Here is a 25,662-nt window from a genome sequence, read left to right as displayed (position 1 = left end):
GCAACAAAAATAACCATTCTTGATTACCCGATATATTTTTAGTTTTATTATTGTTTAGTTTTTTTTATTTACAAAAGTTTCAGTGTTGATTACGTTTCGCGTTTTCAGCAAGCTCAATCCTTTTCCCATCGTGGGCTTCCAGGGCTGCAAGTGCTGCAGATACCGGCGAGTTTGGACGTCGGTTTCAAGTGAACTTTAACATCCCGTGTTCTTCATACACTTCGCCGATATGGCCCTCTTTCGGTTACTGCCCAGCCGCACTATCATACAGTCCCAGGTGAGGTGGAACTTCTCGTGCATCGCCTTCTCAGACTGCCGCTTCGCCTTCAGGCCGACCTTCGGCGGCTTTATGCGTGTGCGGAATGAATGACTGCGTTGACGCGCTCTGAAGAGCTTACAATTAATCCGCAACCTAACTAGCGGTGCTGGCCATGCTTCTCCAGAGCGTCCATTCACCGCCGACTGTTTGACCCAAATTGAATTAGCGGACGCAAACGGCTTTTTCCGCTTTCGAGGTCAACCAGGTCGAGAAGAAAACTCCGCGCGTTAGTTCGTATCCGCGCTTCGCTGATTTTCCGATCGACGTAGCGTCTGTTTCGTCTACACTGTTTTTCTAACATTTCCCGCGGCGAGACACCGTCCTCGCCATCCCTGGTACTTTGGGTGGCCTGCGTTCTCCGAGAGCACATCACTCGAGTCGTATTTCAGCGCGGAGGCTTTTCTTGCCGGCTTTTGTGCAAGCTTTTTTTCCGCCTTTTCCTGGTGTTGGTATTTGGCGTAGTAAGTGGTACGTAAACGCCGAGTGGGACGTCTTAAGTGCGTTGCGATTAGGCGTTGCTTCCTTTGCTCCGGCTTAATATGCAGGGTGGCGTCTTCGGCCGCCGCGCTCCTTGAAGGGACCTGTCTTGCGAGTTCGCCTAACTGGGAGGAGTGGGTTAATTTTTCCCTGTGGCAAGCAGCTCTCAGCTCGTCCTTGCCTTCTCTCAAACACTGTTGAACAGTCCGGAGTGGTAGAGGGCTTGTGGAGCAGCTGAGGCGAGAAAGGGCGTTGTAAATACCTGCCCGATGTCTCCCGTGTGTGTGCTAAAGTAGTACATATACGCACTAGTTGTATTCAACAAAAAACACACTCACACGCCTTTTGACTGGGTTATTCCCTGCGCAGCACGTCTCCTTTTGTCATTATTTTATTTTTGTCGTTCACCTTCCACGTCCGATCGGTGCAAGCGTGCAGGTGTGCAGCGCAGTGGGTCGAAGGCCTTGATTTCCGGTAAAAAAAAAAAGGAGCCTGGGATTTTATCTTTTCTATATTGAAAAACAATTTTTCTGTGTGAAACATTCCTCCCCCGTTGCTCCTGGGTTGTTTCTAAAAGAGGAAGACCTAACAGAGTGCTACATCGTCTTGATTTGAAAAGTATGCGTGTAATCTGCCCAGTTCGCTGTTGCTTTGAGAATACATGAAATGCCATACCTGGCTTTTGTTTTTTACTTCGTTTGCAAACATCCTTTATATTCATGCTCACGTAACATTTTTGGCACGCTAGGCTTTCTGATGGGCGAGTTCTGTAATGGGCTGATTGTGAGAATAGCCGTTATCTCTGGCCTACATTATGCATGGTTCCAAGGACCGTTGCCCCCTCCCTATAAATTGCCCGTGCGTAAAACGGGAAGTGCGTAATCGCTGCCTGATAAGCTGTCTCAGTGACCTAGGCGGGCAGACAGGAATGTTGGGGAATGTAGTGCACACTCAGTCACCGCAACTGACACTGCAATCCTGTTATCTATTTTCGCCGTGCCCTGTGCAACATTGGTTTGTGCGGGGTTGTCTGCAGCAGCGGCTATCTTATCGTGTATGAGCCCCTTCGGGCTTCAGTTTGTGGAGTAGGCTAGCGCAGTCAATGGGGTCACGGCAAGATAAGACATGACTCCTTTTTATTTTGTTTGTTAGGTGGTCACAGGTGTATAAAAGATGCAACTTTTTTTAACACAATTGGTAATTAGGCGCCCACAGGTATTATTTCCTCCTCCAAAGGAATTAATGACTCTTAAGGATGGCACTCTTTTATGTGGTTTCCTGCATTTAATAGCGGAACACATTTTTTTTTTTTTTTTGAATTTGACTGGTTAGGCTCTTGCATGGCCCAGTTACTAATGTAGAAAGAGCAGGAAATACGTGCCATTTAGTGCATGTAATTTCCAGTACAAGCTGAGTTTGTATTTTCCTAAAAAAAGGGGGGGAGGGCAGGCGGGGCAATCGTGTCAGAAATACTCCTGACAATCAAGGTGTAAAGCTTCAAAACACAACGGCAAAAAGAAATGTTATCTCACAAAAAAAAAAAAAGACAAACCACACAGTGAATAAGCAAAGATAGGTTGGAGTTTAACAGTGGAATAGTGTTCTCGTTCTGAGTGAACCTGAGTTCATTTTGAATAGCAGAAGGTAGCGCTTCCTCCCCTTGATGTTTACACGTTTGCTGTGGAGCGTCAGGCCAGTGTTTCTGGTGGCAAAAACTAAAGTCCCAAGGGTTCCGGTGCGCGGGCAGCAGAGATGAATGAGCTTGGCCCTGTTCTCCGTCAGCAGAAGAATCTGTGGATTGCCTCATTGGTTTTGCAGCCGGCTTGAAAATAGACTGCGACCCTGGCAGCCGCACTTTCCTCCCCGTCTAAATCAGTCATGCAAACGGGCAAGGTGCGCTGCGTTTGGTGGTGGTTCGATTCTCCAGCTGTTTCTCTCTCTCTGTCTTGCTGGCTGTATGCAACTGTGTGCATCAGATTTGCTGTCTCTTTTCTTCAGATCTCTTTTCTTTAGTAGCTTCCTGACGGGCTTCGTATCTTTAATGTTAGAATATGCAACTGTTATAAAGCGACCCCCCCCCCCCCCCCTTCTTTGTGCAAATATGGCTGTCCGTAATGCACGAAAGCCACACCGCAACTGTCTCGGAGTCTTGCCTGCCTTGATTTAAATTATGCATATAGTTGCGTTAGCTAGCAGTTACCTTATTTGATTACACCTCTGATGGTATGTGTAGGGAACTGCCTTTTGGGTTTGCTGGGCTGTCAGCGTTCTATCCACCAATAACAGCTAAAATATTTTCTGGAAGCGTTGAGTGGAGCACTCATTTTGTATGTCTTGAGTGGAGCATGTGTGAAGTATCAAAATATGCACTGATTTGTTTTAATGCATCTTTTAGCTGCATGCAAGGAAAGGAACGAGTGTGTTCAGCTTCCTTTGGGTTTGCTTAGGTGGGCAAACATGCAAGTGGCTGCATTAAAGGAGACAATCAACAAGCGGTAACCTCAACCTGCCTTTAGTTTCATAATTTACAGTTTGAGCTCACAGAGGTGGCAGACTTGTTCTTTCATGTATTCCGAAGAGCAGGGAGAACTTTCTGATCAAACCTATTATTTTGGTCATTTTCTCCTCGAACACTTGGAACAACTTTTGCGGGCTGTTTGCTTACAAACAGCTTCGATATTTGCAAGCAAACATTTGCGAAGGAGTGCCTCCCCGGCAACATTTGCCAATGCACTTGTCAAAAATGTGCAGCGGGCTGGTTCACTTTCAGAGACTGGGTAACACCCCCATGCTCACCCTGGCTCTCTCACTTAATTTATTTGTTGAAGTTGCAAGTGTGCTGAACTAATTGCTACGAGCATCACCCCCCGTGCCTTTCGCTGAAAAAGTCAAGAGGACAAAAAAAGGTTGGAGCCTTCTATTCTGAACGAAGCCAGAGGGGAGGGAGGGACAAGCACTGGGTCCTTTTGGCTGAGCTCCAGGTAGAGGCGCTTCTCTCTGTTTCAAAGTCGAGCGGCGTGGCCCGTGCATATGCACAGGCATGGGTGACCTCCAAATCGCGTCTTCCTCTCTCTCTCTGTCTGTGTGTGCGAGATGTCAGGGCAGATGCGAGTGTGCTGGCTCCATCGTCACCGCATTGTCGCTGAGACGGTGCCTATGGAAACAGTTCTAAGCGTGCAGGCTCTGTCGTCGTCCCACTGTCGAAGCGTGTCTTGCGCGGGGTCGTAGGTTTGGAAGAGAAAACACGCACACGTACGACGAACGATGCTGCACCTTTCGGATGGCTGCTCGGTTTGCCCTCCAGAGGTCGGTGCACGCAACAAAGTGGCGTAGATAGCAGCCCCCCTCATCCTCCTCCCCCTCCTCCTTTTCCTTATTTCTTGCTATGTAGCCTTGTTGGAGATGTGAACCCAGGGCGTTGACTCGGCCCCGCCTCCTCCTGACCTTTTCCTTGTTTTTTCTCTTCGAGTTCTTGTGGATGTATGAAAGGTTTATTATGTGCACGCTTAGCTTTGAGTGCAGCTGGCGCACTGCTTGCATGAAATACGAGCACTCAATAGGCAGTGCACTCCTCCTGTAATGCTGTTTTGATAGCTCATGACGAAGCATGCACTGTATACAAAGGTTCGATGTTTTTTTGGAATGCTCATTCTGGTATCTCCTACGTGGGTGACTACTGAGCGTCCGATTTCATACTTGCCTTTCTTGCCTTTGTTGAGTGTGTATTCCCGGAAAGCTATCTTCACTCTTCTTGATGTCATGCTCGTGTATATGGAACCCGAAGAATGGTTGGCATGGTTGATAAGTGTGGCTTGGATGGTTGCTTTAAGTTATTGGGAGGGGTGGGGTACCTTATTGGGCCTTCGGTCTGGCAGGCAAAAAATTGTCAAAAATGTGTATAAATGTGCTTACTCCAGTAACAGACAGCACGAGTTGTGAAGTGTGGGGGTTTTTTGGTGCCTGCTTTTTTATACTGAATGAGATTAAAAGCTTGGAAAATACAAGAATTGCTTAACTGAGTAAAGCTGTGCATCTAATTGTCACTTTTGTGTGCCCTAATTAAATAATGCAAAAAAGAAACTGCTTTTGCATTTCCACACTTTGATAGCGGGAGAGAGAAATTGGTGGTCATCCCGCCTTTACATCCTTGAACTAGCTTTGTAAGTTTGTGCTTGTAAAGCCATGAAGGCTATTATTCACTTGAGTGCATCTATTTCATATCTGTTCTTATGACGTTTCCTAAGAATCATCTCTGTGTGTCAATGCCAAACTACGTTGAAATGTGAACCTGGATTGTTAACAATTTCAAGGGCTAAAGAAATTTGCCTAAAGGTATTTTTTTTATATGGTTAGAAACCAAACATCTCTTTTGATTACACTGCATCACCTGGTGGATTTTTAGGTAATACAGAGAGCTTCTGTTAACCACAGCAATCTGGTCTTGGTTAATTCAGTACTCTTGCTCATTTGCGTTTCTGTTCGCTTCAATTAGATTATCTTATCCCACCACGATAAAAGTTGAGAAATCATGAAAAGTATTGAATGGTCTCTTGTCTCGTATCAACACTAATGCAGTGGATTGTTGTGGGAATTTGTGCCTTGCGTTAAGTGTCGGAATGTCATGTCATGGACGCGAAATGGACGTTTTTGAGACGGACGCAACTCAGAATTCAGCCCTTGGTGTCTTTCACTTACCCCCCGAAAGCGAAAGGTCTCTCAACAGGAAGTCCCTCCTTGTTCTCACCGTTGATTTGTTTGAAAAGCCAGTGGAATGGCTTATCTGTGTAGAATAGAAGAGGCAGTTAAGGGGGACTCACCTGTTAACATTCCTTTGAAATGTACTGCTTCATGACCCACCGGCTCAAAAACCACTGTGTGCCGATACGAAACCTTTTATGAAGGTATAGAAATGTTCACGATCACCTAGTTGGATTATTTTAAAAATATGTCACCTCTGAAAGGAAATGTAATACAACTCTCACTTTCTAGACAGCTAGCATCATCTAGAGAAAACCAAATAAACAAAAATGTGTCTCTTGTTTATTTTTTAATTTCAGTAAAGAGGTGATACGTTTTTAAAAGAAGTAACCTAGGCCATTAAAAACATTTCTACGTATTTGTAAAACATTTCGCAAAACATATTGGTGTACGGTACGTTTTTAATCCTGTGGGTCATGCATTAGCAAGTCCCATAGAAATGTGATCATGCGAGTCCCGCCTAAAAGTGAGGGAAGCAGTGGTAGCATCAACGGCTGACAGAGGCTATGTTTAAAAATTATCTGAAAATTGTTAGATGCACAGGATTCATACCCAGGTCAAATGCCGTGCACAGTACATTCTATCAGTTCAAGGCATTTTATTGCTGTCTTGGAAAAATGTCTCTGGATTCTTTAGCAGAAGTCAGCTTATACAAGTAAACACGGGATCCTTCGTTGTCAGGTTTTATCATTTTGTAAACAGGTGTCAAAAAACGAGGTGCTAATTTCGGTGTTGCAAATCAAGAGAAATAAAGTTTTTAAAAAATGTCTTGCAAGAATTCAGGTTTTATTTTCGCTAAAGATATTATTCAGCAGTAGTAATACCTTCTCTTATCATGGCCTAGGTATGTCAAACCAAAAAAGAGTGATAACTAGGGTGTCCAACTTGTGGAATGTCCTGTGTTTTGGACAGGCCATTTTAATCGTGCCACAGAAAAACAGGGATGCTGCAATTTGCTTGAGGCTTTTGCGAGGGCATCAAGGAACTTCCCCTTGTGTCCTCGATGTCTGTAGCTGCATGTTTCTCGAGCACCTGTGGGCGGAAACCTTTTCCAAGAAAGTTTTATTATTAGGAATGCTCACTGGCACTTACAAAATTCCATTGTAATAACAGGATTCACTATGGTGACATATTTGCTGCAAATCACTTTGAAGTTTTGTCGGCAGCAGGTTCTCAATTTGTCACAACACACTTTGAATAAATTGTTCACGATTGCAACGACTGGCTTGGGGAGCGCATCTTTAAAGCCTTGCACAGTTAAGCGTGCTGTTGCTCTGTACAGCTGCAACATATGTATGCAGCTGCTGTTACGAGTTGGGCAGATGCCGTTGCAATGTCGCACTGCATCTGCATTCTCTGAATTTTATTCGAACAGTATGAATCCCCTCATAAGAAATTTTCGCAAAAGCTTTGCATTCAGTGTATTGTTAGATTCTCAGCAACCTTGTAATTGAATCGAGATGCTCCTCGAAAAATTCGAGTTTTTGGCACAAGTTTCGAGATTTTGCCTGCAAGATTATCTTTGTACATTCAGCTACAACTTCGCAAAACATCAAGGCGAAATTCAAACGAGAAGTTAGTGAAAAATATTTTTTATTTAGTTACGGTGGCTCTAGGAAGTGCTACTTTCGTCTCCCACATCGGCAGCTTTCGATTGTCTCTATATCTCGAGAATGCCGGCGTCACCTGCCATTGCCGTTTGCTCGGAGAGCTTTAAGCCTTATTCTAGCCCCTGCCACCTCCTGCAGTTTTGCATTTCGGCTGGAAATAATTTTAAAAATGCACGTTTTGGTGCCTGTTTCGAGCGTTTCTACCGGACCTTTAAAAAGTCTCAAAAACATTTTTCTCCATTTGCACTTTTCAGCGTTGTTTGCGTTTTGTGCAACACATTTCGAACACTTCCAATGGTTAAGTAGTTTTCAACACACTACCGTAGCTAAGCAGCAAAATTTTAGCTATTGCGGGCCGCTATAAAGAAACATTTAATATGAAAAAGAGATGTGCTCAAAAAGACCTATATTGTGCCCTTGAGGGCTGCCTCACACAAAAACTAATGCAGCCACGTAACAACTAAGAACATATTTGGAATCAGCATGAAAAACCCAATCTATGACAAAGGTTTCGTAACTATATAGGTATAATATTAAAGAAAAAGTGTTTTCAAAAAGAATCTCCCCTTAATAAAACTTTATTTTAACAAATTTGCTGAATAATCAAAACGGGTGAAATAGTGCTGATAATGCCACCCTGAATGATTTTATTAATTACTCCATGGCATGGAAATTAAAAAAAAAAATTGTTTAATCTTCGGTACAAGTTGAGTGCAACACTCTGCATACCCTTATCAGAGCAGTCCCAATGGCCATTGGTCCAGAGACTTTCGAGCTTCTGCAGGCGCATTGTCCGCATGCCCTGTCACTTATTGCTAACGCACAGTTGTTAACGCAAACTATTCGCATCTGAGAAGAGCTCACCAGTGTAAGCCTTAAGAAGCTTTATCGTGTATGTGTGCACCATACTGCTTAGCAAGCAGTTCGAGGTCTTCTGGTTTTGACTACACCTGTATCAGAACATGCAGTATACAGTGACCGTGGCTGATCTCCTCCAGATGGACAGATTATTGCCTTTGTTGGATTAGTGCTTCATATTAGGGGTGGGGGGCACAGCAGCAGCTTTATAGGGCCCCTTATTGTGTACACAGGCATCTGTGCTTTGGTAACTCCTTCCTGTGTCATCCCCTGAGCTGCTTCTATCATTTTTTTTATAGTTCCTGAATAGTGAACTGGTTTGATAATTTGCTGGTGCCCTCGCATGTATGGGTAAAGCATGACGTTTTGCTGAAAATGTTCATGGCAATGATTGACCTTTTTTTTTTTAAAATCTGAGTTATGTGGGACCACGTTTTAACTGCTTTATTAAGCTGCAGTCATCACCTGGTTCTGAACGTGCCACTTTTCTCTCTCTTTTCAGAAATGTCTGCCAGCACTTTCGGTATTCTCCAGAAACATTTCAGCGGATTCCACGGTAAGTGGGGCATCGGAGCTTCTTTTCAAACATGCGCCCACCGTATCAGTAGCGAGCATGTGCCTGTGTGTCATTTGTTGATGTTTGATTGCCCAAAATCGCCGTAAACCCATTTTCTGCCACCAACATGGCCTTGTGGACATAACACCCCTGTCTAGCTGTCTTTGGTTTTAGTTAAAGGGGGGAAAGCTGAAATGCTTTAATATCTGCTAAATAGATATCTAAATAGATAGATAGATAGATAGATAGATAGATAGCTAAATAGATAATATCTGCTAAATAGGCAGGGGTGTTTGTTTATTTTAAAATAAAATAAAATAAACAAACACCCCTGTCTAGCTGTCTTTGGTTTTAGTTAAAGGGGGGAAAGCTAAAATGCTTTAATATCTGCTAAATAGTGTAAAAGAATAGGAAAGACGGTTAGTGAGCTGAACAGCCAGATGACGATGAGTCCCCTTTTCCTCTTGCTGCAGGACCTGAAAGGGCTGATGGCCAACAAAATCAAGACATTCCAGGCCCAGGTGAAGGAGTTCCGCCAGAAGTGTGGCAGCCAGGTGATCGGAGAAGTCACCATTGACATGGTGAGTTGCCGCCGCCTTCTCACCAGAGCGGCAGGGGTGCTTCTTTGGTCGGGTACCTTGTCGTGATTCCTTGTTATCTATAGTACGTCGAAGCAACCTGAAGGGGGAGTTCTTTTGTCATGATGGGATGAAATGAACGAAAAGGACGGGACGGACAAAAACAAACAAACCTGCGGTGTGTGGTGTCTTCTTTCTGTTTGTCCCGTCCCTTTGCACATTTTATCCCATCACGTTAACCTGTATACGTCTTTTCCTGTTGTTTTTGTTGCAGTTAAATTATCGCTACGATAATTTTTTTTTTTTTTTCATAAATCTCGTGCGCTTTTATGCGGGCAGTCTAGCAGATTGTAAGCTATATCGAGTAAACAGCTGTTCTGATTACACCCCTGTGATGGCTCGTGGTGCACTGCTTGTTACATTTGACCCTGTTTTATTACGAGACGACCAGTTCGGCAATTCGGGGTGCTTGCTTACCTCGCTTTAAAAAGAAATTTACATCTCTTGGGAGTATCTCAAGTGTTTAAAAGTCAGCATGCATTAGTTGCTATGTTAATGTATAAGGTTTTAGTGCCCTAACAATAGTAGGAGGAAATGGCCACTTTTGATGCAAAGGTGCGTCAATGCGGTGAGACCGTAAATGACAGCATATTGCGATTCGCTTGCCTCGCAATTGGAACGGCATCCTCACATGTCTGACGTGTGCCTGACGCGTGCGGCTGTCGTCGTCTCTTCGTGGATTGTCGCAGGTGTACGGCGGCATGCGGGGCATCAAGGGCCTGGTGACGGAGACGTCCCACCTGGACCCGGAGGAGGGCATTGCCTTCCGGGACTACTCCATCCCGCAGATCCGCAAGCTGCTGCCCAAGGCCCCCGGCGGGGAGGAGCCCCTGCCCGAGGGGCTCTTCTGGCTGCTGCTCACGGGGGACATCCCCACGCCCGAGCAGGTACTCGTTCCCCTCACGTGAAGCGGTGGCAGCTGAATGGAGGAGGCCTTCTCGTAACAGGCAGAAGCAGTAGTAAGGCTAGTGGAGTTGGTTAGTCTGGTCCTACCTGGTATTAAGCACAAAATTGAGATTACTTGAGGTGGACAACAGTAACTGCACGTATACGTGTCTCTAAAGATGCAGACAAAATACAAGTTTGTATTATTCGAAAGATTTCGTGTTTTATGGTACCCCCAGCACTTGCCTGGCCGCAACTGATGCTGTATTAACTGAGAAGTTAATCAATTTAGGTTAAAATTTTGATTCTCCTGCCAGATCATGTGTTTTGGGGCTGTCAGCAATGAAGTTGTAGGTGTGCGTATTCAAACAAACTTCCACTGCGTCATTCGGCTCTGCAACCTTGCTTACCGCCAGTCCTCCCGGGTGGCACTACCATACTCATCCACGGACTGCTGTCCGCTGTTTCTTTGTTTTTGACCGTATTTGCACCTGTCTTGTTTTTGTTACTGCAGAAGGTAATCGTTTCATGAAACACGGGGTATCCTCGACAAACAGGGTCACGTAAGACAACATCGCTTATGCCAATCTGCCAATGTCGTGTAAGACAACTCCAAAGTGGCGGACTACTGGGCAGCTAAAACAAGCATAGTGCGCCCATTACCAACAGCAGTGCGCATCAGTATTTCTTCGTTTACGTGTATTTTTGTAACTTACACTGCTTACCTCACCATTCTTGCTGCTGTAAAATGAATATGCATTACATTTAAGTGCAAATAGCTCTTTCGGCAAGCTTATACGCCGTGCCTAATTTGCGTTTGCTTTTGCTGGCCTCAGCCAATCGCACAGCTGGGCATATATGACATCATAGGTTATATTGCAGGAAATGAGCTAGTGGGTCGCATGGCCATTCCATTTTTTCCTAATTATACAGCTCATTTGAGCGAAGTGGGCATTAAAAGTGGTGTCAGTATGATTCTAATGAGGCAATCATTCGAATGAACCAAACTTGTGTTTTGTCTGCATGGCCCCTTTAAAGTTGGCATCAGATCAGGATGACACCTGTAGCTGGCATTTGGACGTAATGTTCTCTACTAGACACAGGGATACAAGTAAACTGGGGAATATCTGAGCCACGGCAACGTCTTGTCCTGGAAAAGACCTGCAAAGAATGTTTCAGAAAAGCTAACTCTGGGGGTTGGAAAATAAGCACGGAAATTCAAACAACCTTGAAGAAACATGGGAAGAGCTTCCATCAGCCTTGGTGATGAAATGCAAGATGTTGGTGAATGTAACTACCTTGGACAAGTTGTCACGGCTGATCCAATCTAGCAAAAAGGGATAGGAGGGCTTAGAATTGGTATGTTCGGGCGTATTTGGCAAGCGCTGTTAAAATAGTTAATGCAAGTTATCACTTCTGGTGCTAATTTGTGGAGCTGAAGCTCTCGTTTGCCTGAAAGACGCTTCGCTGTTCCTTATCAAGAGGGGAATCGTGGTCCTGTGCTAAAGGGACACAAGGACTTACCATTACATACTCATCCGCTCCTACGACCTATTCCCTGTCGTGAGGGCCAGGTCATTCTGTGTCGGTCGTATGTCATGACTGAAAGCAGCCGTGTTGGCGGTCCGCGCTTTCCTTTGCAGCTGGTCAGGCTGCTTAGAGACAGTCTCTGGTAAGGCCAGAGGTTGAGGCGTGGCTGTGCACTGCAGGTCAAGTGGGTGAGCAAGACGTGGGCGCAGCAGGCGGACCTGCCATCGCACGTGGTCACCATGCTGAACAACTTCCCGACGCACGTGCACCCCATGTCCCAGCTGAGCGCCGCCATCACGGCCTGCAACACGGAGAGCAAGTTTGTGCAGGCCTACAACAAGGGGGTGCCCAAGGCCACCTACTGGGAGCACACCTTTGACGACACCATGGCCCTGCTGGCCAAGCTGCCGCCCATCGCGGCCACCATCTACCGCAACCTGTTCCGCGAGGGCAGCAGCATCGGGGCCATCGACGTCTCCAAGGACTGGTCGGCCAACTTCACCGCCATGCTCGGATACGACGACCCGACCTTCACCGAGCTCATGCGCCTATACCTCACCATCCACAGGTACGCGAAGAGCGGGCTGGCTGGCTTGGGGCCTTGTGAAGCCGCCTGTGGGGGACACCCCTTTGGCGGCGTCTGGATGAGTCTGTGAACAGAAGGGCGCCGGCACCATATATATATACCTATAAAAAGAAGTGCCCGACTGACTGACTGACTGGCTCATCAACGCCCAGCCAAAACTGTTAGACCTAGACTTGAAATTTCACGAGTTTATTTGCGTCATTGAGTAGGTGCTCACTAAGGCGGGTTTTTCAGAAATTGCCCTCCTAACCGAAGAAAAGGGCGAAATTGTGGTTTCGCGAATTCGTGGTTTTCTCGGTCACCCATTCATATATCGACGCGCTTTTTGCTGATATAAGTAGCCCTTAAGAATACATAAAAAGTAGTTTTTGGATTTCGCCCTAATACACCAACGAGGTGATTCCGCATTCCGGAACTAAAACGGTGTTCCTAAAGATTCTCAAATAAATCTTCAGCGATTCAGTAATCCAACTGATTTTTGCTAGAATCTGTTACTCATACAAATGCACAGAACCGTTTTTAAGGATTTCGCTCTGCGACGCCGCTCAGAGGGTCAAATTGTTTTTTACAAATGACACAGCTGATGAGCCAAAAAGGCCTGACAGGTTATGTACACGTCTAGCCAAACTGCTCTGTCAAACGGCTACAGATTGCAAGGGCACATTCTGATTACAGTGTTTGAGATCAATATTTCTTAAAATTTTAAAAATTCCACCATGGAGAGAGTGAAAAGCGCTAAAATAGTTTTTCAGATATTAATTTTTTTTACTGCCCGCCATCTGAGATATCGAATTGATTTTCGTTGGGATAGGCAACTTACTCACGTATCTCAACACTGTTATACAAGATTTTTCAATGACACCATCCCAATAGAGGCAAGCGGGATTTTGGGAAAAGACTGTTTTTACACTTTCGTAAATAACGACCCAGCCAGTTGATATCTCCCATTCGTTTTTTCTTGAAAATGCTGCCCACTTAATTGCCCAAAAACCACTTTCAGGATTTTGTCCTAACATGCGGATAAGAAGGCCAGCGAGATTTTTTAATCTGCACTCTTTTGGACGTAAAATTCAGTTTTCCGGCGTTCGCTTAGCTGTCGCCATCTGTTGACACCTTCGGCAACTACGCGTCTCCCGTAGGAGCCGGTGTCATATATCATAAATGTAAAAGAGAAGATGTACCAGTAAAAAGCGCAAAGGTTAGCCCTCGGCATCTGCTGGGACTTCCTGCAATCTCGCGCCTCCCGTAGGAAGCCATTGTTACTTATGATAAAACTGTACCGCCGAACATCGTTCATATATGCTGAGATAGCACTTCCTATGAGGAAGAATACCCCTCACCCAGCCAGCCTCCATCATGTGTTCCCAGCGCAATCTCCTGCCGAATTCAAGTTGTGTTTGCAACCTGGCACTCTTCCTCATATCATATTAAGAGTGCAAGCAAACCAAGCTCCTTCTTCCATCCACTTTTCCGAACCTTGAGCTGTGGGAGAACCTGGTGACTAACAGCGATCTGGATGTCCAGACAATACTTCCTCCAGAGCGAAGGCTGTCCACTCATCACATGGCCTTCTGAAATTGGGAACCACTCCCACTTCGCCGGCTCAATAAAACCTTTTTCACTCACTGACTCATTCGCTCAAACGCGCCATCTTGGTGCAATTTGTTTAGCGAGAGTTGGAGTAAAACACGAGTACCAGTCGTTTCACATTACCACGACGCGCCTGCAGTAGGAGCCTATGCACTGGCAGCAGGCAGACGCTCCCGAGTGTGTACCGCTTCCCAATGAAGTAGCCTAATATGGTGACTAACAAATACCAAGTGCTGTTCCTAATATAATGGCCCACCCGGGCACCGCCGTGTACTACCGCTAGTATGTATATATATATATATATAGATGCAGCGATGGCGTAGAGGTAGAACACCCGCGTCGCGTGCAGAAGGACCGTGGTTCGAATCCCGGTGCCGGACAATTCCCACCGGATTGAAAAAAAAGAAAAATCCGCGTATTGATGGAATTGCACAAAGGGGCTTGGGGTGCGGCCTGACCCCGGCGACCATTGCCGGCAATGCACTCCCTCACCAGAGCAGGATTGGCCACCCTGGTGTAGTAACGGCCACAACCTCCCATGAATACGCCAATTAACCCTCGGCCCTCAGTCCCCAGCGGCTGCGAAGCAACTGACCACGGCGGCGGTCAGACCTGTGACGCAGCAGAGGGTGCTAAGAATCCCTGGATCCGGACAGGCCGCCAATGGAATCTGAACCTGGCAACGTTTAACGCGCGAACCTTATCTAGCGAAGCAAGTCTCGAGGTGTTGTTTGAGGAATTAGAGGGTATTAAATGGGATGTAATAGGGCTTAGCGAGGTTAGGAGGGCAGGCAAAGCCTTTACGGTGCTGAGAAATGGACACGTCCTATGTTACCGGGGTCTAGAGGACAGAAGAGAGCTGGGAGTGGGATTTCTAGTCAATAAAAGCATAGCTGGCAACATAGATGAATACTATAGCATTGACGAAAGGGCAGCAGGTCTTGTAATTAGGCTCAATAAGAGGTACAAGCTCAAGGTGGTGCAGGGCTACGCGCCCACATCCAGCCACGACGACCAAGTAGTGGAACGCCTCTATGAAGATCTGGAATCGGCAATGGCTAAAGTAAAAACACAGTATACCGTAGTTATGGGGGACTTCAATGCTAAAGTAGGCAAGAATCAGGCTGGAGACAAGGCAGTTGGGAACTATGGTCTGGGCTGTAGAAATAGCAGGGGGGACCTACTAGTTGAGTTTGCAGAACGAAATAACCTACGCACAATGAATACCTTCTTCTGTAAACAGGAGAGTCGGAAGTGGACCTGGAGGAGCCCGAATGGGGAGCACAAAAATGAAATAGACCTCATATTATGCGGCAACCCTGGCGTCGTGCAGGATGTGGAAGTGCTCGGAAGGGTAAGGTGTAGTGACCACCGCATGGTAAGATCTCGAATTAGGCTAGATTTGAGGAGGGACCGCAACAAGCTAGTACGAAAGAAGCCGATAAATGAGCTAACAGTAAGACGTAAAGCAGAAGAATTCAGGATCGCGCTACAGAACCGATATTCCGCCCTTAACGAGGAAGCCGAGCTTACAACACGGGAAGCCAGCGACAACCTTACACGCATTATCATGGAGTGTGCAGTAGAAGTCGGGGGCACTATGGCTAGACAGGATACTGGTAAACTTTCACAGGAGACGAAAGATCTAATCAGGAAACAGCAAACCATGAGAATCTCTAGTGCAGCTGACAGAATAGAACTAGCCGAGCTCTCAAAGTCAATCAATAAGCGTAAGACAGCTGACATACGGAAGTATAATATGGAGAGGATCGAATACGCTGTAAAGAACGGAGGTAGCCTGAAAGCAGTGAAGAGACATCTTGGCGTGGGGAAAAATCAGATGTATGCACTTAAGGATAAGCAAGGCAATGTCATCACAAATAGGGATAAAATAGTCACAGTGGCCGAGGAGTTCTATAGAGATCTGTACAGTAGCCGGGACATACAGGATAATGCCGAACGAGACAGTAGTTCAGAGGAGATAGACATCCCACCAGTAACAACCGAAGAAGTAAGGAAGGCCTTGAAAGAAATGAAAGGGGGCAAAGCACCTGGTGAGGATCAGATAACAGCAGACCTCTTGAAGGATGGCGGAGAAATTGTACTTGAAAAACTGGCAAACCTGTATACACAATGCCTAATGACCGCAATGGTACCGGAATCTTGGAAGAACGCGAACATCATCCTAATCCATAAGAAAGGCGACATGAAGGACTTGAAAAATTATAGGCCGATCAGCTTACTGTCAGTCGTCTACAAGGTATTTACCAAGGTAATCGCCAACCGAATCTCTGCAACCTTGGATTTCAGTCAACCTAAAGAACAAGCAGGGTTCCGTAAAGGTTATTCAACAATGGACCATATTCACACGATCGATCAGGTGATAGAAAAGTGCGCTGAGTATACTGAACCCCTATATATAGCCTTCATAGATTATGAGAAAGCATTTGACTCGGTCGAAACCCTAGCAGTCATTCAGGCATTACGGAACCAGGGGGCAGATGAGCATTATGTAAGAATACTAGAGGATATCTACAATGGGTCTACAGCTACCATCATCCTCCATAGGGAGAGCAGTAAAATACCTATAAGGAAGGGTGTCAGACAAGGAGACACAATCTCCAATGTTATTCACAGCATGCTTACAAGAAGTATTCAGAACGTTGGATTGGGAACAGGTGGGAGTAAGGGTTAATGGAGAATACCTCAGTAACCTCAGATTTGCTGATGACGTTGCCTTGCTAAGTAACTCGGGGGACGAATTGCAAAGCATGCTTTCTGCACTGGGCGAACAGAGTAGAACCGTGGGCCTGAAAATTAATATGCAGAAAACTAAAGTAATGATCAATAACCTCGGGACAGCACAGCAGTTTGAGATAGGTGGCGAGGCAGTGGAAGTAGTAAGTGAATATATATACTTAGGCCAAGTCGTGACCCCAGATCCCAACCGTGAGGCAGAGATAATTAGAAGGATCAGAATGGGGTGGGGTGCATGTGGCAGACATTCTCAGATAATGAATAGCAGCCTACCATTGTCGCTGAAGAAGAAAGTGTATGACAGCTGCATCTTACCGGTACTCACCTACGGGGCAGAAACTTGGAGGCTCACTAAGAGGGTTCAACTTAAATTGAGAACGACTCAGCGGGCAATGGAGCGGAAAATGATAGGTGTAACATTAAGGGACAAGAGAGCAAAGTGGGTCAGGGAGCAAACTCGTGTTAAAGACATATTAGTAGAAATTAAGAAGAAATGGACGTGGGCAGGGCATGTAATGTGAAGGCAAGATAACCGCTGGTCATTAAGGGTAACAGAGTGGATCCCTAGAGAAGGCAAGCGTTGCAGGGGGCGGCAGAAAGTTAGATGGGCAGATGAGATCAAGAAGTTTGCGGGGATAAATTGGTCACAGTTGGCACAGGACCGAGATAATTGGAGAATAATGGGAGAGGCCTTTGCCCTGCAGTGGGCGTAGATAGGCTGGTGATGATGATGATATATATATATGGCGCTGGCTACCACCCCCAAGTACAGGAAACAAAAATGCCTTAACATAAATACCCGAGAAACTGGTGGGGAAACAGCCCCGCAGGTAGCGTAGTGGTTATCGCACCAGACCGGTATTCTGTAGGTCGTGGGTTCGGATCCCACCCGGCAGGCATTTTTTCACCAATTTCTTTCTGACTCAAAAAATTCTTCATCTGTTTCTATGACCCCCCACAACCTCCCCTTTGCTTTGCGAGGTTTTCTTGACTGATCTCCACGTGCACACACACACACACACACACACACACACATCCCGTCGTCACAGCCTTTAGTTGGTGCGGCCGCCGCAAACCGCGCGTAGTAGTTTTTCTTCTTTCGGGCTTTATAAAATAATTGCAAACTTATCAGCCGGATAAACTATGAAAAGTGCGTTAATTTGAGCCAGTCTACGCAGTGCAAGCAAAAACGGGAGCTTGACAATTTCACTTCAGTGTCCCTTTAACAGGCTGCAAGGTGTTACGTATGTACCCCCCCCCTCTCCCCTCCCCCTTCTTGTGTGATTACAGGTGATGCAGTTCAGATGCATGTGGGGACCACAGCAGTCAGTATATGTTTAAAATCTGTTCCAAGCAACATCTGATGCCCATAGATGGAGGAAGGCATCTCCACAAGATGCAGCCAGCTCTTAAGATAGCGATGCCACTGCTCCCGTGGAGTGTTACCGGTTTACAGAGCTACCCGTGGAACCCTGTGGTATCTTGTGAACAGAGCGTACCATTTGCCTGTGCCGCTGTCCACTTGCCAGGCTGCTCTTTGGAGAGGAAGAGGCGTGCTTCTCTCCCCCACACTCTGCTTGTTTCCCGTGCAGTGACCACGAGGGTGGCAACGTGAGCGCGCACACGACACACTTGGTGGGCAGCGCCCTGTCCGACCCATACCTCTCGCTGGCCGCCGGCATGAACGGCCTCGCCGGACCTCTGCATGGCTTGGCTAACCAGGTGAGTGGCTGCCATCATTGCCGGCCGGAAGTATATTCGACCTGTAGTCCGGAGTTTGCACTGAGAAGCTGGGTGGTGTAACTTAGTTTTCGGTGAGCCTGCAGTCTAAAACCACGCGTGCAGGCAGTGTATCTGTCAATCAAGGTTAAAAGCACCCGTCAACCAACCAGTGCAGCAGCAGTGACAAAACAAAAATGGAGTGTAAGATTGCGATTTAGTTAATTGACGAAAACATCCATCACCACAGCATGGCTGCTTTGGGAAGGGGAGAAAGAATATATATATATATATATATATATATACATCGTGTTTACTCGCATAATCATCAGACTCGCGTAATGATTGCACCCCTGAAATTGGTCGTCAAAGTTATATTTTTTTATTGTTTATATCGCACAATGAACGCACCCTGAACTAGCCGCAGTGATAAGTCATATGTGTGCCAAGTCTAGCTGATGATAGTCGTGCGTACCTCTGTTTCCTTCCCTTTCAAAGAGGACATGGCTACGTTACTGCGGCAGACTTGCCGATATTGGCAAGCATGCGTTCAGTATTGAAGAGGAAGAAACTCTAACTACATCACATAATGTACTCACAAAACAAAGAAAAAAAACGCGCTCAGGTTGCTGCGTCGGCCGCCATGTCTGTTTTTATGTCCCGCACTGTGACAGTGGCAGCCGCTAATTGGTCAAACTGTTGTCACCTCGCAGCAAACCCATTCCAGCGCATTCCATAATTCATGAAAACACTGCATTTTGCGTAACTTTGCAAAGCAGCTGGCGGCGGTGACGTAGTTTTTATGATGTTTTTATTTATTATTTGTATTATGTTCGTGAGACCTAAAATTTACCCCGTGTAATGAACGCACCCCTAAATTTGCATCAGATTTCTTGGAAAAAAAGTGTGATCATTACGCGAGTAAATATGGTATATATATATATATATATATATATATATATATATATATATATATATATATATATTCCCAAAACTGCCCGCTACAGTTGCTCAGTGGCTAAGGTGTTGTGCCGCTGAGCACGAAGGACAGGGGTTCGATTCCGGGCCGCGGCGGCCGCTTATCTGATGGAGGCGAGAACCAAAAACGCCCGTGCGTACGGGATTTCGGCGCACGTTAAAGATCCCCAGATGGTCAAAATTAACCCGGAGCCCTCCACTATGGCGCGCCTCATCGCCTGTGTTGCGTCAGTGCGTTAAACCCTGCAATCAATCAGTCGGCCAGCAGTTAATGCGGACGAGCCTTGTTGCGCGTGAACTCAGTGAGGGGTTCTCTGTGTGCGCGCAGGAAGTGCTGGTGTGGCTGACCAAGCTGCAGAAGGAGCTGGGCGGCGAGGTGAGCGACGAGCAGCTCAAGGAGTTTGTCTGGAAGACGCTCAAGTCGGGCCAGGTGGTGCCGGGCTACGGGCACGCGGTGCTGCGCAAGACGGACCCCCGGTACACGTGCCAGCGGGAGTTTGCGCTCAAGCACCTGCCCAACGACCCCATGTTCAAGCTGGTGAGCCAGATCTACACCGTGGTGCCCCCGATCCTGCTCGAGCTGGGCAAGGTCAAGAACCCCTGGCCCAACGTGGACGCCCACTCGGGCGTCCTGCTCCAGGTGAGGAAGGGGGCGGGGCGGTTTTGCGCCATGGTGTCTGCCGAAGCGGGCATGCTGGTCATGTCTGGCACAGGGTTTGCTCCTCGTGCCTTAAAGGGGCCGTGCAGACAAAAACACGGGTTGTGTTCATCCCAAAGATTGCCGCGTTAGAATCGTACTGACACCACTTTTAGCGGAAACTTCGCTCAAATAAGCTATATAAGTAGGGAAAAAAAAGGAATGGCCATGACTCACTGGCTCATTTCCCGCAACAGAACCTATAATGTAAATATACACAGTTGTGCGATTGGTTGAGGGCCGGCAAATGCAAGTTAGGCAGGGCTTATAATCTTGCAGAAAGAGCTATTTTCACTTAAATATAATGCATATTCATTTTATAGCAGTGAGAATGGTGGGATAAACAGTGGAAGTTACGAAAGTACAGGTAAACGTAGATGTACCAGTGCGTACTGCTGTTAGTACTGCGTGCACTATGCTTGTTACGAAAGTACACGTAAACATGGATATACCAGTTCATACTGCTGTTGGTACTGCAAGCACTATGCTTGTTATAGCTGCACAGCAGTTTGGAACTTTGGGGTTGTCTCACACGACTCAGGCTGATTAGTAAAAGTGACATGGTCTTACGAGACCCTGTTTGTTGAATATACCCCATGTTTCACGAAACGATTACTACCTACCGAAACTAAAGCAAGCCAGGTGTAAATATGGTCAGCAACAAAGCAAAGGCAGACAGCGGACCTGCGCTCGGTGGTGGCACCATCCAGGAGACACAACGGCGTGCTGCAGTATGCTGCAGAGTAAAAGCGTGCTAACATTTGTGTGAAGACCTGTTGTCACAGCATTGCAGACGTTGCGAGACACATGAATTTTAGCAGGTGAATCAAAATTTTAGCATAAATTTATTATTTCTCGGCGAATAAAGCATCGTTTGCTGCCGGGCAAGCACTGGGGGCACTATAAAGCACTGAACCTTTCGTATAAAACAAACATTTATGTTGTCTGTATGTCCCCTTTTTAAGTGCAGTCCAGTGAGGGAGGGGAAATAGCTTCTTCGAGGAGTGGTACAAGTGCATTTAAGAGGCTGGCAAGACAACGAGCAGTCCCGTAGAGAACAATAATACTGCCAGTTTCGAAATGGTAGTGGGGGAATGGGGGTAATATATCAGTGTTTTTGGCGCATTTGAGCCGTTGTCTCTGTTGCAGGGGCATGCATCTGACAATTGAAATACCGTATTTACTCGCGTAATCCTCGCACTCGCGTAATCCTCGCACCCCTAATGTGAGCCACCAAAACTTGGATTTTTTGGTTCCTCGCATAATCCTCGCACCCCCAACTTTGCAGCGGCGAAAGTTGCCTGCTCGCGAAACCCGCATGGCGCACGCGCTCTCCAACGCGCGCCCTCCCCCGCCGCCTCTCCGTTCGGCGGAGAGCGCTGTGTATCCAAGGCCATCCAGGCGCCCTAACAACCGGCATGGCTACTCCCTAACAGGCGCCTTAACACGCTACTCACACTGTCCTTGAGCCGGTTTCGCGCATGTTTTGCGTGCGCGCAACTAGACGGTGTTCGCGCAGCCCGCTGTCGTGTCGTCGTGTCGCCGTCGTGGTCCCGTCGTTGAGCGGGAGCAGTCAGTGCTCGCGTCAGTGGTGGATAGCTCGCTGCCATTTTGAGAACTTTTTGATCTCTTTGTTTTGTGCTTGGTGCCGCTTCGCCATGGGGAGGAACGCCAGCTACACTGCCGCTTTCAAATTGAAAGCGAAAGAGTACGCGATCGACCACGGCAACCGTGCCGCAGGCAGGCACTTCGGCGTAACCGACTCCAGCGTGCGTTACCAGCGTTACTGGAGTAGGGCACGCACATGACGCACATACGACGACGAGATAGGGCGCGCGCCAGAAAGAACAGGCGGCAATTTCATGATCGCTGATCAACGGGAGACTGTTTACGTTGTAAATAATAAATAAAAAGAAATAGCTGCTGTTGGCAACACTGAGCTTACATATACAAAAAACGACCGCTACATTTAGCGGGATTGGCATAAGGCAAATTGGCAACACTGTGCACCGGAAAATTTTTTTCCCCGCATAATTCTCGCACCCCTAACTTTGCATTGACTTTTCCGAAAAAAAAGTGTGAGGATTATGCGAGTAAATATGGTAGTTGCCTTTTAACAGCGAAGCGTTTTAGCAAATCTTAATTTTTCATGTCCGCAGTTAAAAATATCGAGAAAGTGCTGAGCACACCCACTTAGGGATATTGGCCCAGATTGGCCAAAACACGCGTAGCCACTTGGGGAGATTGGCGAAGATTGACAAAAAAAACGCCAACCTTCACCGTAATCGTGGAAGCACTTTCTCGGGGAAAAAAAAAAACTGAGCAAGCTCACATTTATAGCAACAATGATGGAGTAAAGGTTTTAGCGGCAGCGAAGAAGAAAATCGGCTGCAATCGCGGACCTAAACCATCGTGATGGTCATGAAGGTTGCGTACAGCTGCGCTACCTTCAAGTCTTAAGCGTTAGTGTGAGGTTTTTTTTTTTCCCATGTGTGTTGCAGTCACAGTAACCACACCGGCTGATTATTGGCCCGTTTTCCTTCCCCCCTTTGCAGTATTACGGGATGAAGGAGATGTCCTACTACACGGTGCTGTTTGGAGTGTCCCGCGCCCTCGGAGTCCTCTCGTCACTCATCTGGGACCGCGCCCTGGGCCTGCCCATCGAGCGGCCAAAGTCCCTCACCACTGAGGGCCTCATGAAGCTCGTGGGCTACAAATGAAGCTCCGGGCACCCACCCTGTCCTCCGCCACCCTTCCCTCCCCTCCCTCGACACCACCATCACTCTCATTGAGAAAGAGACCTCTCCTTCCATCTTTCCCCCAAAATTAGAAGGGGCTTTCTGTTCGAATTTCCTTGCCGAGTCTGTCACAGCCCCAATTCATTTCTGTTCTTCAGCTTTTCGTTTCGTTTGAGGAGGCATCTCTTGTGGAATCCATGCGCACAAAAAGCACCGTTGCGTCGTGCTTTCTTCTGAAGTGGGCACGACGCGAATGGAGGCGACCGCGGAGGGGGTTGTGGTATCCTCGTCAGGCAGGGTGCAACCACCAAACATCTCGGCTGTAGAAGCCACTTGATGGCATTTAACGAAAATTTTTAAAAAAAGAAAAAAGTGAGCTATTTGCTAACTGTGGCAGGTTGGTCACATTGACCTCTGAGAGCGCAGAAACACCTTTACTTGGCCAGGACTCCCAACAGCCCCCACCGCCCACACCCTCAAGAAGCAAGCCCGTACGTGCGTCAGATATTCTTGACTGTACGCTCCACTCGCATTATCATAGTGCCTGTTGAGATCGCACACAATAGGCACATTGTTGTACGTATCAATTGCTCGAGTTTGAGCACGTTTGCTGTATGTGCTCGAATACGAGCTCCCTGTTTACAAGATTTGGCGGGTAAAAGTTGGTAAAGAGCAGCTTTTTCGTTCATGTTTGAGGGCATCGGTGACACGTGTTAGAAGAAGAAAAAAATACAGGCAATCACCCCTGGCCCTGTGATCGAGTGACCGCCTGCATATCTGATGCCTTAGCGAAATTGGCAATGTACCCGAGTGTGCGCACCATTTTTTATTGAAGGGTGTCCAGTATAATACTGCAAGTTTGTTGAGGGCTTGCTTTTGTCAGAGTTGCTGCTGCTACTGGCTGTTGATTGGGGCCAGTTCATTTTATAAAGAAAAACGTTGCTGGCTGCTTTAAACAAGCACGTACAGTAGTAGCTTGTGACTGATAACAATTAGATCACGTTTCTGTTTTCTTTGATCCGGTAATATTGCCTTTTGTATGTGAGCGATTGTGAGTGTTGCCTGTGTATATGCCCTTTCCTCCATAATATATACAAACAGGTGTGCGTGTTCGTGTCTGTGTTTCAATGGGAATCCAGTGACTGTGTTTGTGGCAGTCATGGTTGGTGGGTTCTGTTACATTGGTGCCTCTGTTGTGTGTACTTAGGGTGCTTTTTTCTCCCTCGTGTTTCCTCTTTTGGCTGTTTGGAGGTCGCTACCTATTTCCGCATCATTTTTCGTTTTTGTTATCTGTCCTTTGCAGCATCCACGAACATTGCAGCTTCATCACAGGATGTGTAGGTGTCCTCACAGAAGCTTAATCAAGCAACTATGTCCATTGCGTGAAGTTATCAGCTATCTCAACGGCTTAGCGAATACGAACTAGCAGCAGCGCACTTGCTGTTCTTGAACACTCCTCGTGGGGCAAAGTGTAAGGTGTTAAAAAAAAGTCTCGTTATTGCTTCCTTGTTGATCATCCTAGCCTTAGTCGCGTTTAAATTAGGTTTCTTTCTTCTCCACACTTTCATTGCTCAAAAGCACCAGAGAGTGTGTGCTTTCTCAATTGCAAGGAAGGCACTTCTAACCCAGAGTGTGTGTGTGTGTGTGTGTGTTGTTGGAAAGGAAGGTGGCACACTGTTTTTCGCTTTTTCCATGTCACTCAAGGTCTCTGAAGACTTATCGCCCAGTGTTGCAACTGCAGTGTTTTGCTGCGCCCATTTGGGACTGTAGCCGGGCAAGAGATAGAGATAGAGAGAGCAAGAAAGAGTTCATGCTCGCTGGGCATTAGGTCTTCTGATGAGTGGCCTTTCGTAACACTGCCATAGGTGTTTTACATCCCAGTGCCCTATTGGCCTTTGCTGGCCAGCTCAGCTAGTGGCACCCAGTGCATGCTAAGCACATACATTTAGACACCTTGTTTGGACTGGTGTCTGTAACCCTATCAGCTGTTGCGTTGGGCTGCTTCCTGTGGGAGGTTGTTGAGAGGGAGGGCCTTTTATTCTTAGCCAAGCTACATTGGTGTTGGACAGCTAGAACGGCTTTAATTTATTTGCAAGCACTTGCTCGTCGCTTTTGTTCTCTAGAGGTGTGAATAAATAAAAAGAAAGATAAGGTTATAATTTTTGTACAGTCGGCATCGGTGTGCATAGCAGTTAGCTCAATTTAGAAAGTCAGTCAGCAATACTACGATGCAGTGAGACTCTACTTTCCCCAGCTCGTTTCCGGGCGCATAGGAGGCTGTAATTAGAAGATGCTGTGTGTAAAGTAACAGGCAGTGCTTATTCCATTCAGTGTGATATCTGGAAATAAACGTGTGGATGAACTGTGTTACGCACTCGTTTTGCTTCACCCTCTGCTTTCACAGACTGTTTGCCTCTTTGATGAGCACAGCAAATGAAACGAGTGTTGGGAAGAAGAGGGGAATGCAAAGAATGCTTCTCCGGGGGAGGTTTTGCTGTGTAAGGAAAAAAGGAAGTTGTTTGTCTTGTTGGAGGAATGGGCCACAAAAGAACCTGCAGCTTTGGTTCTGGCTTGCGAAGCCTTTGGCTTTGTGGCTGATGGCCCTCAGAGAACACAAGCTCAAATTGGGGCAGGTTTTAAATGCAGAGCACTTCAAAGGCTTGCCTTTCGTCGTAGCCCACTGTAACGGTCTATGTCAACAAACGACTGCTTGAAGCAGGCGGTGCCATGAGATAATGGAGCCAAGTAGAGCCTGGCGGTCCGTCGTAGGGCGTCCTGCAGAGGCTTCAAAAACCAAGCTGTTTAAATAGCCACAACCATTCGAAACACATGATACGCTGGCGCTTGTCATACATCTCCCCATTGTTCAGTGCAAAAAAATTGCAGATACAAATTGCAGATACATTTGACGTAAAATATATGTAATTACTTGGCAGCACCCACATTCATTTATGGAGCGTTCAGTT

General features: G+C 46.7%; 1 protein-coding gene across 1 annotated transcript; it reads left to right on the top strand.

The window, feature by feature from the left end:
* Positions 1-111: 111 nt before the first annotated feature.
* Positions 112-25,066, top strand: Kdn (citrate synthase). Its single transcript, XM_077698626.1, has 8 exons — positions 112-277; positions 8,525-8,578; positions 9,052-9,159; positions 9,906-10,103; positions 11,811-12,199; positions 18,157-18,286; positions 19,590-19,901; positions 22,514-25,066. The coding sequence occupies exons 1-8, from the start codon at positions 230-232 to the stop codon at positions 22,676-22,678; spliced, it is 1,404 nt and encodes a 467-aa protein (XP_077554752.1). The 5' UTR covers positions 112-229; the 3' UTR covers positions 22,679-25,066.
* The last annotated feature ends 596 nt before the right edge of the window (positions 25,067-25,662 follow it).

This window comes from Haemaphysalis longicornis, unplaced genomic scaffold (genome assembly GCF_048455015.1).
Source record: "Haemaphysalis longicornis isolate Haplotype H1 unplaced genomic scaffold, Haemaphysalis longicornis Haplotype H1 scaffold_2, whole genome shotgun sequence".
In the NCBI taxonomy this organism is placed as follows: domain Eukaryota; kingdom Metazoa; phylum Arthropoda; class Arachnida; order Ixodida; family Ixodidae; genus Haemaphysalis; species Haemaphysalis longicornis.
Note: the sequence above shows the minus strand (reverse complement) of the source record. Positions and strands in the feature narration are given on the sequence as shown.

Excerpts from the sequence above, each read along its gene's own strand:
- Kdn (XM_077698626.1), top strand. The coding sequence starts at position 230 with ATGGCCCTCTTTCGGTTACTGCCCAGCCGCACTATCATACAGTCCCAG. Across the intron at positions 12,200-18,156 it reads CTATACCTCACCATCCACAG|TGACCACGAGGGTGGCAACG; the intron begins GTACGCGAAGAG and ends TTTCCCGTGCAG. Across the intron at positions 18,287-19,589 it reads TGCATGGCTTGGCTAACCAG|GAAGTGCTGGTGTGGCTGAC; the intron begins GTGAGTGGCTGC and ends GTGTGCGCGCAG.